The sequence below is a fragment of the Micropterus salmoides genome, unplaced genomic scaffold, assembly GCF_014851395.1.
Source record: "Micropterus salmoides isolate LMB-PRFRI ecotype aquatic unplaced genomic scaffold, ASM1485139v1 Ms_hic_scaffold_23, whole genome shotgun sequence".
NCBI lineage: Eukaryota > Metazoa > Chordata > Actinopteri > Centrarchiformes > Centrarchidae > Micropterus > Micropterus salmoides.
In genome coordinates, this window is record NW_024041484.1 from 13,522 (window position 1) to 27,373 (window position 13,852).

At 41.1% G+C, this 13,852-nt stretch overlaps 1 protein-coding gene across 1 annotated transcript in view; it reads left to right on the forward strand.

The window, feature by feature from the left end:
- The first annotated feature begins 1,156 nt into the window (after positions 1–1,156).
- The window catches only part of LOC119918010 (pleckstrin homology domain-containing family A member 5-like), a 106,442-nt gene continuing 93,746 nt past the window's right edge, over positions 1,157–13,852 (forward strand). The window contains exons 1-3 of the mRNA XM_038738497.1: positions 1,157–1,584; positions 1,709–1,785; positions 2,552–2,609. Coding sequence (XP_038594425.1) covers positions 1,493–1,584; positions 1,709–1,785; positions 2,552–2,609 — 227 coding nt within the window. The 5' untranslated portion in view covers positions 1,157–1,492. The remainder of the gene's footprint in view (positions 1,585–1,708; positions 1,786–2,551; positions 2,610–13,852) is intronic.

Here is a 13,852-nt window from a genome sequence, read left to right on the forward strand (position 1 = left end):
ATGTGCGCTGCAGATGAAAATGCGGTGCGTTTCCTCCAGCCCAGGAAGTCCAACCACTGATTACACTGATTAACAGCCCACAGCTTGGATTTTGTGTAATATATAGCACACTAAACTAAAGTGGAGGAAACTAACAAACTAAATTAATACCGTCAGTTACTAATGTTATAAGTAAAGCTAGCTAACTAAACCTAAATTAGCTAACTAACTAGAAAGACAAAATGACTGACAAACAGACACACCTTCACAGAGAGACATACCTAGGCATTACATAAAATACAAAATAAGTTGACTAGCTGGCTCACAGCAACATTTATCAGTTTGATACTCAGACTGAAAGAGACACAAGAGAGCACCTACTCAAGCTTGGAGGACGTACGACCTGTAGATTCTACTGTAGTCATATGTCATTATCCTGTTTTAGCAATTTAGCAATTTCCATCCATCCATCCATCGTCAACAGCTTATCCTGCGTACAGGTTCGCAGGGGGCTGGAGCCAATCCCAGCTGACATCGGGCGAAAGGCGAGGTACACCCTGGACAGGTCGCCAATCCATCGCAGGGTGACACATAAACAACCAGTTACACTCACACTCACACCTAAGGACAATTTAGGCTCACCAATCAATCTAGGCCGCATGTCTTTGGACAGTGGGAGGAAGCCGGAGCACCGGGAGAGAACCCATGCAGACACAGGGAGAACATGCAAACTCCACACAGAATGGCCGGGACTATCCACTGGACCACTGTTCCACCCCCAATTTAGCAACTTTGAGAACAAAATTAAGTTATCTGTTAAACAACATTTTGTGAGTGAAAAAAATGCCAAAATACACTGGAGTGGAGCTTTAATAACACTTTCTATTGGGAGCAAAAAAGAATAAAGTGGGAATGAACATATGTGTGGAAGCTTTTTGTGCATACATCATGTAAAAAATACACACTGCCAAAGAATGTCCAAAGAAGACATTTGCATATACATGTACATGCACACACTTATGTATGCTGTACATACCCCCCACTCAGTGTTTTCTATCCAATTCATTTCTCACACTTACAAAATGTTGTTTCTCATAATTGTTTAATTGATTTCAGCATTTTTCAGGAACCGTATGTCTCCATTTTTTATTACTTATGGTCTTCTTCTTTGTCAATCACATTTGAATTTATTTGGTGCAAGGCAACTATAGATTTATTGATTGATTGGTTGACTGCTTATAAACTCACAGCTGAACCGTAAAGCAACTCCGGCAGCGCGTGCAGGAACTTGCTTTGGGGTCAATTTAGTCACACACACATTAAGACGTCGACCAAAGAAATACCCCCACCGCCTCCCGTCTACCAGGAAAACATTGCTTGAGTCTTTATCCTCTAGGCGCGATCCCATCTCCCGTAAGCGCGCGCACGCTGAATCCCTCGCGCGCTTGGCACGGCGCCGCGCACTCTAGCCTCTGTGTGTAGTAACCCGGAGCAGTAGAGCTCTCAGCTAGACATGGCGGCGGATCTTAAGCCGGACTGGCTTTCTTGCCTTCCTTCTTCTTGGAGTTATGGGGTGACTCGGGATGGACGGATATTCTTCATCAAGTAAATATCACGCGGATACGTGGATTTATGGATACGCACTGCTTATTTCTCCGACGCATTTTTCTTGTTTGTCTTTTAGCGGGTTCTATGTTTTACCTTTTCCCCCGTTTTCTTCCACCAACAGCGAAGAAGCAAAGAGTACAACCTGGTTACATCCTGTCACTGGAGAAGCAGTAATCACGGGGCACAGAAAAACTCCAGGTAAACAATCCGAGAATGTGTTTTCTGCAATCCCTGCGAAAACACGCACATACACACGCAGGGGAAGGTTATCGCGCGTCACAGTGGAGGAAAAAGGGGCGACAAGTTGCGGAGATAGCCGTGGAAGACTGTGAGGGGAGATTTCTTTTCTCTGCAGCAAAGCAACAACCTCCTCTGCTCCGCTCCCCTCTCTGCTTTCCTCTGACGGACCATTACGCACGGCGTACCCCCACCTCCTCCTGCTCGCTCCACCTGGACACTTTGCGACACAGTTTTTAAAAGTTCCGTCACGTAGGCGTGAACCGATTTCGGAGCCGATTCCCTGCAGTGACATTTGACATATTTGCCACAGAACCACGCTCTGCTGCAGAAACACAGTGTTTCCAAGCACGTACAGGCACCGAAGCTGCTGAAAGAACAATGCGTCAGTGCAAAGCCGATATTCCAACATAAAACACATCTGCCGCGACAGGAAGGGATGACGGGAGGGAAGGCATCGTTGCATGCAGATTAGCAGTGTTTTCACAGTAAACATCTGGACGCTGAACAGTACAGGCATAGATGCAGAAGGATTGAGTAAAATCTGATCTGGTTATTGGGGAGGGGACGCAGAATTGCATAAAAGAGCTCAAGACAAATAAGCTATTTGTGGTACCGACACTGCATTGTGTGTGTGTGTGTGTGTGTGTGTGTGTGTGTGAAATCAGCTTCACATATTTATGCACAGGTGCTTATGGTTCTGTGTTTTTTCTTTACCTCTTTACAGATTTACCAACAGGCTGGGAGGAAGGATACACATTCGAGGGCGCTCGCTGCTTCATCAAGTGAGTTGAAACGTGTGGCGAGATACCGATAGATGCAGAGGGGGATACAGGCAGTGTGAGTAGCGTCTCAGGCGGCGAGGGGCCGCTTTGTTTGGTAGGCAGGCACAGCGATTTCTCTCAGCTATCATCAACGCCCACCTCTCTGCCCTGCTGGACGAACTCAAATACATCTATGTGCCTCTCATGTAACACACAGTGCTCCTACACAGGCAGACAACTAGTGTGAATGGATAGCTATAATGGTCATGACTTTCTATTGCTGTTGCTGCACTATTAGTCTCTCTCTTGTCACACATGCACTCCAATGGAGGGATTTGCTTGGGAACATGTCTCTGCTGCTTGTGGGACACAAATTTGACAAGTATGTGTGACTCAGAGCCTGTTCTGCTGCACTAAACAGGCTCTACTTGTTGGCGTGCTGCTGTTGTGCGCCTGTGTGTGTGTGTGTGTGTGTGTGTGTGTGTATGTGTGCGTGCGTGCGCGCGCGCGTGTGATGACTATTAGCAACTCCAGCTCCTTGTGCACATTTGTGTACATGTACATTTTATGGACCTGAGCCCACAGCTCGCATACACTGTCTCTGAGGCTGAGAGCAGGAACTTTCATTTGTTCTACCTACTTTCTCACCTAGTTTTCCTGCTGTTGCTTGTGCTGTCTGGGGCCATTTTGAGAGCAGTAGCTGACACATACTGTGAGCTAATATAGCTGCTCTATAAATAGCCCAGAGCCACTACTCATTGATAGCTTATGTATGAATGTATACAGAATGTATCTCACATGGAAATGTAAATATATAAGCACAGTTACACGTGTTAAGTGCTCACATGCAAACGCAGACAGTCATTTGAATGAGTCAATGGCAGTCAGATGTGACAAATGGAAAGCTGTGAATTCAGGTGTAAATCCAGCCAGAACTCATTGCGGACACCATAGGACCCAGCGTAGAACACATTCAGAGGTGGTGCAGGGAGGCATGCAATTGTGTACAACACTGTTCCCAATAATTACTGTGCAAAGCAGACATAAAAAATTTTACCAGTAATCCCTTATTCACATGTTGATGTGTATATGGGCCAGTATCAACAAATCGTGTTTTACATTAAGAATTTCTACAGAGAATAAAAGTACTAATAAAAATACTTAGACATATTACTGATGTTCACAATATAAATGTGTGTAAGCAGGGAGACAACCATTTCATTTACTAGAGTAAAAAATATTAAAATTATTAAAAATGATTATACTGTTAATGTAATGTTATGTAGACTAGTCACCAGAGCCAGGTCTGATCTCTCTGGGGCTCAAAGCAAAATTCTGCAAAGCTGCCCTCTTACCTGACTAGCGACCCAAGTAAACCATTTGCCATTGCCACACAGTCACACCTGACATCCCAATGCTCCCACTAGAATCATCCCTCCTTTAAACAGTTTGCTCCATCTGTAGGTTGAAAAATAAGTAAACCTCTACAGAACAGAATGAGATAGAAAAAATAATATTTACAAATTTATAATAGCATATTTTCAATAGAATCTTAAGATAAGTGAATATTTACACAGCTGAGTCTGTGCTTGTAATGGCTGGTAATCCAGCATCTCCTCTACTGACAAGCATAAGGGCAGCACCTGTTAATTATACATAACAATACAAACATAACACTATTTATACTCTGGCTTGGCTGAATACTTGAAGGTTATTACTTACTGAGAGATTCATATTCCCCAGTATGCCCAGCGTATCAACATAAATTTAATATTTAATCAACAGTCAATTCGCAGACACGGTGGATATTTTACAAGCAACAGTAGAGTGCAGATGTTGGTTTTGGTTGTTTGATAACTAAAAAACAAGATAGGTTCTTCAGTCAGTTGCCATCGACCAGACACTGATATATATCTGGAGATGGTCCCCCAGTCGCTGCACAGTGTGAATGAATTTAGCTACATGTATGTGACAATAAAGTACTTTTACCTTTACATACTTCATTACAAATTGGCATGTGGCACACCGTCTGCTGTGAAAACGGATTACAGGTGGAAAACTCCAGAAAATAGACGAGTTCTGTGTCTTTTGGGTGAGTTTATAAAACATACTGGAGAAAGTCAGGAGAGCAGAAAGAGAGACAGGGAAATGAGAGACCTGAGGTGTAGGTGTGTCTGAGTGTAGGGAAAAGAAAAGTCCGAGGCAGGTGCAAAGCAGGTAGATTTAAAAATAATAATAATGATGTTTGTGGGGATTACGGATGGGAATCTTGAATTTTTATTGATATTGATACCATTATTGAGACTGCTTAACGATCTGAGTCTTTATCGATGCACTGTCGATACTTTACTATTATTTGGTGATGGTTATCTGGTAAGACCAGACCCAACGGGCATGAGGTAGGCCTGCACAGTATGAGGAAAATATTCAATGTGCGATAACATTGTTATTTATTTAGATGACATATCACTTGTAATAAATAACCAAATACAGAAGTGTGATTATTAGCTGCCTGGTTGTTTTGAAATTAATTATAGGATGAGAATTTAATATTTTAAAGACAAATGTGGTTTCTAGAGCAGCAACATTAATGTTTACAACAGCAACATCTCTAAATAAAGTCAATATGTGACATCACAATACTGAGTGATGTTTAGAAAGAAGAATAAACTCAGTCAGTATCAGTCCTTCCTCCTCCTCCTCTCTGCTGTTATTCACTGCCTGCTAGTAACATTACCTGGTAGAAGGAGGAGCGTTAGGTTTGTCTCAGCCAGCAGCTGAGTTTACAACAATGTGTCGAATTTTAAAACTACAGACCAGTATATGGTGCAGACAGACAGCTTTCTATGTAGCTTGTTTGTAACATTTGGCTAATGCCAAGCTAACGTTAGCTGTGCTTACATAATACAGGATGAGAGGCTAAGGACAGAGCAGCTTAATGAACCTTTCCTACACACAGGTGTATTGATAAAGTATTGTCTTTTTACTTGTGAAGATTTTATTGCATGTACTTACAGTAACGAGCGTAGCTGTCTGCAACTCAGTTAGTTTGGAGCTAACTCTCCACCGCGACGGGGCGGAGTCTCGCTCTGCTGGCCGCTGTGCGTATGTCTATGTAGGAGCTGACAGAGAGCAGCAGAGGCTGCAGCCTGATGATAAACAGGCCCATTTAATAGCCATCAATAAATAGCAAAACATTAGTTTTCTTATTCATTGCGTTTCAAGTTAAATCAGATTTGACGCTTGAGTCAAAATGTTACATTATAGGACCCGCTAGTCTCGATAGCAGTATTGATAAGCTCAGACCTTATTGATTTTCGTGTTTTGAGGAAGTTTGGAACCGGGTCCTTTTAGAACCGGGTATCGATCCCCATCCCTAGTGGGGGTTAAAACCTGCTTTCATAGGGCGGTATAATTTAGATGCCTGCTCAACATTGTGATGTCCTTCAGCCATCACTGTTAGACGATGGTCTTGTCTACCGGTCCAACCCTAGTCCACGCTCAAATGAACGCATGTTCATGTGTTCTCTTTTCCGCACTGCAGTTTATAGAGCAACATTGCTTGTTGTTATTTATCAAACATAATAAATAGTTGTATTTCACTTTCACTTTTGTCAGGCACTGGCCTACCAAAACAGTTGATTGGGAAACTTCAGCTGGCCACTTCTTTTAGAATAGATTTTATGGTGTTTTTACTCACTTAAAAAGCTTGTAATGATATAGCACCTTCTTACATTTTAGAGTTTTTAAACCATATCAACCAGCAAAGCCCTTAGGTCCTCTGATGCTGCTATTTTAACTGCTGAGAAACTGCTTTTAGCTACTATGCTCCGAGACTGTGGAACACCCTGCTACATATGCAGGCTCTCTTGAAATGTTTAAAAATCAACTGACCTTTTTCAGGCAGTCATTCGTTAATCCTTATCGCTTTCTACTGTCATTTTTACTATTTTACCTTTTTATTTGATCTTTTAATCTATTTTTATCCATTTGTCTTTTTGTATTTTCTATCTATTGTGTTAAGCTATAAAGGACTTTGAGCTGCATTTCATGTGTGAAAGGTGCTTTACAAATAAAAGTTATTATTAATAATATTAATACTTTTTGAATACAGAATAAAATGTGTTTGTAGCATTGAGTATTAAGGGGTGACTAGAAAGGTGCTATACAAATACGGAGCACAGAGCATCTTTTTTATTTTAAGGTTTTTCAAAATTAAAATCATACTTACTTTATTTTATATAGGCAGAGTTCTTGTATGGCTGATAGTGTGCTTTTTTAGTTTCAGTACTGAAACTCGTGCTGCATTGGCATCAGCATACTCAACCCTAGTCTCAGCTCTTTCCCTGTGAAATGCTGTTTGGGTTTCTTCTTCAGGCATCTGAAATATACTCAAACCATCTAAAAAGTGAAAAATAACCTTTTGCTTGAGCTGTTGCAACTCACAGATTGTGATGAGGGGTCACAAGTGAGTTCTGCATTGGTCTAAAACTGAGATCTGAACCTGGTCTGATCCGGCTGAAATTGATTGAAACTGATCTCTCTCTTACCACCAAAAGCATTATGCAACGTAACAGCCCAAACTCAACCTGAAACTCCATACTATGTCAGGACCAATTGGGTTGCGTAGCGGAACTTCAGATATTCCACAAGTACGCATTAATCATTTACTACACATTTTTTGTACCAGGCGTCAACTGCAGTCTCTGCATTCAGTCGAAGTGAGGACAGGCAACGATAGAGGACTTTAGGTTTGAACAGACAGCATCTGCTGTTTTTCTCTTATTGCCTGACTCAGACTGCAGGCTAAGGATTAATGCTGCCCATTCACAATGATTCACAATGAGCAACATTTTACTCTGAACAATTAGGACTAGTCTCATTCACTGGACAACACTGCTTCATCACCACTTCTTGACATCCTTCAAATTCCTCTGAGATTCTTGCTCGGTCACTCTTCTATCAGCCCACTATTGGGATCCTGGTCCTGCTGCTCCCTCTGGTAATCATGGTGTTGAAGGACACTGCAGCCTTCTCAGTGCCCAGGCCCAGCCCTTCAGGGTGGGGGTCAAAGGATCCTGCCTTTGTTTGATCCTCAGTTTTCATTTTCACACTGTTTATACTATCAGTTGCATTGAAGACCCTGTTAGGATCCCTCTACACATGGGTTGCCAACATGTTGATTTACTGTAATGAAGTCCACTCAGGGGTAAACTGACTCCTCAGCTGAAATGCCGTCTCTTGGCAACACTTTAGACTATGCATTTAGTTTGAAACAACACTGATTCTGTTTTTGAAACAATCTTTGATGAAATCCTGATTTTAGAGCGTGCAAAGCTCCAGTGGAATATGAGAAGTGACATACTACCCTTCTGTCTCTGCTATGTGACTGCTCCTGTCCAAACCACTGTTGTTTCAGGGGGAACTGAAACATGAAGACTGGCCAGATTTTCAGTGGGATTTGCATGTTTCTCATTTTTCATAAGTATCCAGAGCTGCTGCAGTGTCTTCCAAATGCCTTTCAAAACATTTTTTTCTTTGATTGCCAAGATTGTCCTACCAAGGTCAGTAGCTCTGTACAGCTAACTAATTGCTCCTACATTCACCCATAGCAAGTCAAGGGAGTTTTGGCTTGGAATGGAACATGGCAGCTTCTCATGTGTCATGGTTGAATGTTTAGTTATTTTCACTCATTTAAAAAAGGCACAGCATGACTCACAGTAAAATGAAAACCTGTTTACTGCCGGGTTGTTCCACTGACTGCAAGAAAACATGATGTAATTGACTGTGTCACCCATTCTTTTTTAGGGAAACATTTGGGTTTAGTTGTGTTGTAGATGATGTCAGGCAGTTTCATGCTGGGTCGCCCATCTAAGTTGAGGGTATACATTACAGTACATCACCTCAGCATCTCTGCGTCAGTTTAATAGAAAGAGGAGCGTCTGAGTTTTTAAATACCCTGGCATACTGTGATACCGTGATACGGCCCAAGCCTAATGCTTGGCTTTTACGCAATTTACAGGCCTACGACACAGGCATGTCTTAGCAAGGCATATATTGTTATTTTCAGAGTAATTTGGGGGCACTCAGAAATGCCCTCAGTTTGCACGTGAGTGTCACTATACATGTTCTGGTACAGCTTTTAAGATAGATATGTTTTACTCAAGTGTTTGAGTTTTTATGCCTGTACACCTAAAAGTTCTTAACACACAGCAAAGACCTGAATAAGCTGTATTCATCACAGTAAGGAAGAGACTGGGAATTGTGTTATTTGGCATGATACTTGTATAGCTGCTTAATTAAGTTGTTTGTGCTACTGCCACACTTTGAAACATTGGCTTTGCAGATACTGCAAGTAGCCGTAGAACTTAAGTAGTAAGCGTGAAATACCTCCAAACTGCTGACCCTTTGTTATTAGCGCCCCCTCATGCTATGTTAGCTCTCTTAGCAAAATGTTCAGGTCTACTGACGTGTAATTGAATTGAATAGATCAGCCCCCAATCCAGCTATTTAAGTCTTATTGGGCTAATATCTATATCAGTATCAGATTGGTGCATCTCTATTTTCATTTACATTACACATGTTCTGTGTATGTTCATGCTTTGGTCATGCATTTTCATGATGCAGATTTGACCTTTGACTGTAATACGAATGCTTGTGAGTTTTGACGAAAGGTTGAAATCAGTAAGGAGGAAATGAATCTAGCTGTTTAGGGCTTATCTGTTGCAGAAGAACCGATTTGACGTTTTTATTTTCACTGATTGGGGGTATTCCCTTTGATTTGCATGTAGCCAGGTAATTGTGGAGCCAACACCTATGAGGCTGTTAGAGAAACTGCCACTTCCACATTTGTTTCAACACTCAGCTATTGTGGTTGCTCGGTGTGCTGTACATGTCAACTTAGGAACAAAACAAAATCCACATGTCTTCAAACTATGGAACTGATCAGCATGTGACTCTCACATCCACTTAGTTGTGTTATTACAGTAGATCTATTGTGTCTGTGTGGTGCTGTGTTAGTGTTATAATGTTATGCAGTTATTAAACTTTGTATTATTGCATTGTACTGTTGCTCATAAATACAAGGGAAAAAGTTGAGTTGATTTGATATTTCACCATCAGAATCAAGTAGCAAGCGCTTATTAGACATTGATTTGAAAGATTATAGTTTTGTACAACATGACACCCACTCAGTTGTATCTGCAACTGAACATGTATGGTGCTGCAGTTGTTGCAGTAGCAGTGGGTGATGATAAGATGCAGAATTGGGAGTCTTTATGGATGAGTTGTGTTGGCTGAATGAATACACAGTGACAAACCATTCTTGAGCACTTGTACTCTGTAGAGAAGCTGGGGCTGGGCCATATGGCCAAAAATGTTATCAGAATATAAAATTTCATATCATTTGATATTGATAATTATCACGATAAATGTCAAATTATGGCTGTGCGATATGACGGTATCTGTTGTTTGATGATAGGCAAACATCTCTTATGCTCTATCGTTTATTTAGTTGTTTCACCAATTCCATACTTCACTGTAATATTTTGGCGAGGGAACAGCAGTTTGTACTGTTTGCACCACAGTGAAGTTATGTTAACAGAAGTCTGCCAAATATCCAACTTGAAACTCACTTTGCGGTCCATTCTTCCACACATGCTGGTGTTGTGGAGAAGAAATCTGCATTCAGAATAAACAAACGTGGAGGAGAGTGAAGTTTACTCAGAACTTTAATCAGACAATGCAATCAAAAACGAGGAGCACATACCAAAGAGAGAAGTCTGTTGAGCCACACAACACTATACCAGCAGTTCCAACCATGTCAGGTAATGTTTAATGACTCGCCCACGGACATTCAGCTTACTGTGTAGTTCACCCAGACTTGCTGCTGTTGTGATGTTATAGCAGAAGGAGTTGAGTGAGTAAAGGCAGATTTTTGCTCCTGAAAGTTGAAGAAACCAGATGTTTCATTGTGGTTTTAAACTATTCTTTGACACTTGATGCCAGACAGTGGATCACTTCACCAGTCTAAGATGGAATTCAAAACAATTATGATGGTCTTTCTTCAAAAAATGCATAGAGTAAAATTAAGTAAAATCTTTTTTTTCGTCGCTTTTCCTCAACACAATAAATATCGTGACTCAAATTAATTAAATCAAACATTTATTGATCATTTCTTATACTGTTAGTGAGGAAAATTATATTGAGATAATTATTGTTTTATTGCCCAGCCCTAATAGAAGCTTTAGCATTTGTTATGTTTCTGCTTTAATTTATTCCGGTGTGTTCTTTAATTGGTCATCGACCAGTCTACAAGAACTGTGGCATTCCTTTTGTGTGTTGGGCTCTCTGTTCTTTCAGTGTCTCTCATCATTTCTCTCATTCTCTCAGCATAAAGTCCCAGTGGGCCTCTGTGCTGTAGATTTTGTGTTTTCCCCGCATATGTGGGTTTCAGGAATGTGTGCAGTAGTGGATTCTGATGGCAGTTTGTATGATATCCCTGGTTATTATATCTGGTACAAATAGGGACATCCCTGCTACTGTATATTTGTATTTCTGTCACATGGCTTTGCAGTTGCCACAGTGGTGTTGTCGGGTTTTTAATTTGTTTTTGTTTTTTGAAGATGTAGAAAGGCAGCTGTGTGCAGTGCACATCCCATCCTATTTGCATTCCAGTTGCAGAATAACAGATATTATAAAGGAAAAAATTAGAGCATCCACACTAAAACTTACTTACTTATTAAGTATATCAAAACTACCAAAACATTATTTGACTAAAAAGACAACATTGATGGTAAGGCTGACCAGGATGTAATTTCTACTTACTATCTACTACTAACAGCTTCCATAGTAATAAACAGCGAATAATCGAAGCTTCGCCGCAGCAGAGTGGGGTCAGCGTTAGCATTACGCCAATTGTTTAAACATCTGTTGATAAGCAGGCTGTCAATGACATGAGTGAGGGGTTAAGAGGGGTAGCTGAGAGTCCAGACTGTGACTGTCCAGACCAGAATATGGGAATAGTTTAGCTAGGCGGGGGTACAGGAACAGCAGAAGAGATGAGCGCTATTTCCGGTAACGTTAGCTGGACTAAAACAACATTATAACACAACAAACAAAAACACAGTGAGTTATTCATGAACAAAAAATACTCAGAATAGACCTTTCGCCTCTCATGCAAGAGGCTTCTTCAGTTCTGTCTGGCAGGGAGTCCCAGTTATTTAACCTCTGTGGGGTTGTTGTGTAGGAGATAGATACAGCTTGGTTTGTTAGTGCTGCTGGCTGTTGTGGTCATAAGCATTACCTGAGGTCAAGCCTGAATGGTTGTCGTTGGCATTGGCACATTAGGCTAGAGATATTCACGTCTTTGAGCTAGAGTCCAAGTCGAGCCTTAAGTCTCTCGTGGTTATAATGAATGTTTTATCACCTGCTGCGTTCAATCCAGGCTGCTTAGAACACTGCGTTGCTATAAGGAATTCTGTAACTGTAACCTGTTTTTCACTTATAAAAAAACTGTAAGTTGTCAAAAATCTTGATTTTTTTTTTCTTTTTTTGATACATATCGATTCTGAATATTTTATTTAATATTCATTTTCCACCGTATCAATCATGAAAATGCGCTTCGCTTCTGTTCTCTCGACAGCGAGCTGATACTCACACTGCTGCAGCGCACACACAGCCCCACCTCCTGTCACTCATAGCACTTTCTTCTTGACAGAATTCTCAAAAGTAATCTAATCCCCCTCAGAGCTATCAAACCTGAGGAATCTCAGAGTTTCAGCTGAAATGAAATACTTTGAATAAGATCAGAAGTAAATTTAGCTGACGTTTTTATCCAAAGTGACTTACGACTTGCTATACATGTCAGAGGTCGCACACCTCTGGAGCTACTAGGGGTTAAGTGTCTTGCTCAGGGACATATTGGTGTCTCACATTGGATTTTAACCTGGGTCTCTCATACCCAAGGCATGTGTCTTATCCACTGTACCATCACCCCCATTTTACTATTAACTTTACTTACTAAGATAAGTTGTTAAGATAATTCAGTAATAATATTCAGTAATTTAATCAATGTTGTGTAAATTTTCCCCGGTGGAATTGAAAATAGTATTGAATATTGATATTTTTCAAGGTATTGTATCGAAGTTAGAAATTCCAGTATCGTGACAACACTACTGTAAGTCAGCACATCCCCCAGACTCTCAAACCAAGTGTAATGGTGCTTTCAGACCAAAAGTGAAGCGAGCATTCAATGCGGTGAGTCAATGCAAAGACACGTAGAGCGGCGCAAAGCGACACGAAGGCAACGCAAAGGCAACTCAAGCGAGAAAGTCGCATGACGCTTAGTCGCGATAGCCTATCAGTGTTGAGATTGTCCATACGTTAGCGACGGCTTCAGAGCGTTTTGTGGAGAGGGCCAGGCAGAGTGGGTGATTGAAAATCTGCTGGCTGGAGGAGAGCTGCTAAACTTGGGAGAGAGAAGCAGGGAGCAATAAACAGACGTACTCGGTCTGGACTCTGCTCTGACAACTACGCCGTTTGCTCACGGGAGGAGCTTGGAGTAAACAGCTTTTATTAAATTAGCTTTTTACTTTTTTTAGTTTTCGGGATTACAATGTTGATTTATCTTCACTTGAGCTTCTCAGCAGCTAGCTTCCATGCACATCCGGTTCCAGTGTTGTTAGCGTCGTTTGGCACGTTGAGCTCTGTTGGACTACTAGTTCATATTTATATAAAAAACGGACAAAACTGGACATTGCTTTGAGAAAAGAAAGCGAGGAGGTTGACCTACCTGATGAGTTCAGAAAACACGTGTATGTAACTTTATTCCAGCTGTTGTTGTACTTTACTGTGATCAAGTTAGCGTAGCATAGCCCTGATCGATCTGAACTCCTGTCAGAAAACAAACATTTTAGAAGTTGTTGTCCTGCTGACAGATCTGACAGAGCATGAATTCACATGTTTAACAAATCTGCATCATATTGTAGGTATTTTGGCACCAAAAATAAACCCCCCGCGAGGAAAGCGTTGCGTGGATTAAATTTGCGTTTGGTCCGGTGGCTCGGTGCTGTTCCTCTGAAGGAGTTCAGGGTTCTGCTTTCTACTTTTTCCATGTAGATGTTGGCCACAATAGCCCTTTGAACTTTGTATAATTAAGCGCCAAGTTGCATCACATATTTCAGAAAAATCTTTGCCAGTCGTAATTACCAATCGGATGTTGATGTGAAAGTATTTAAAAGTCAAAATAACAAATGACACTACTA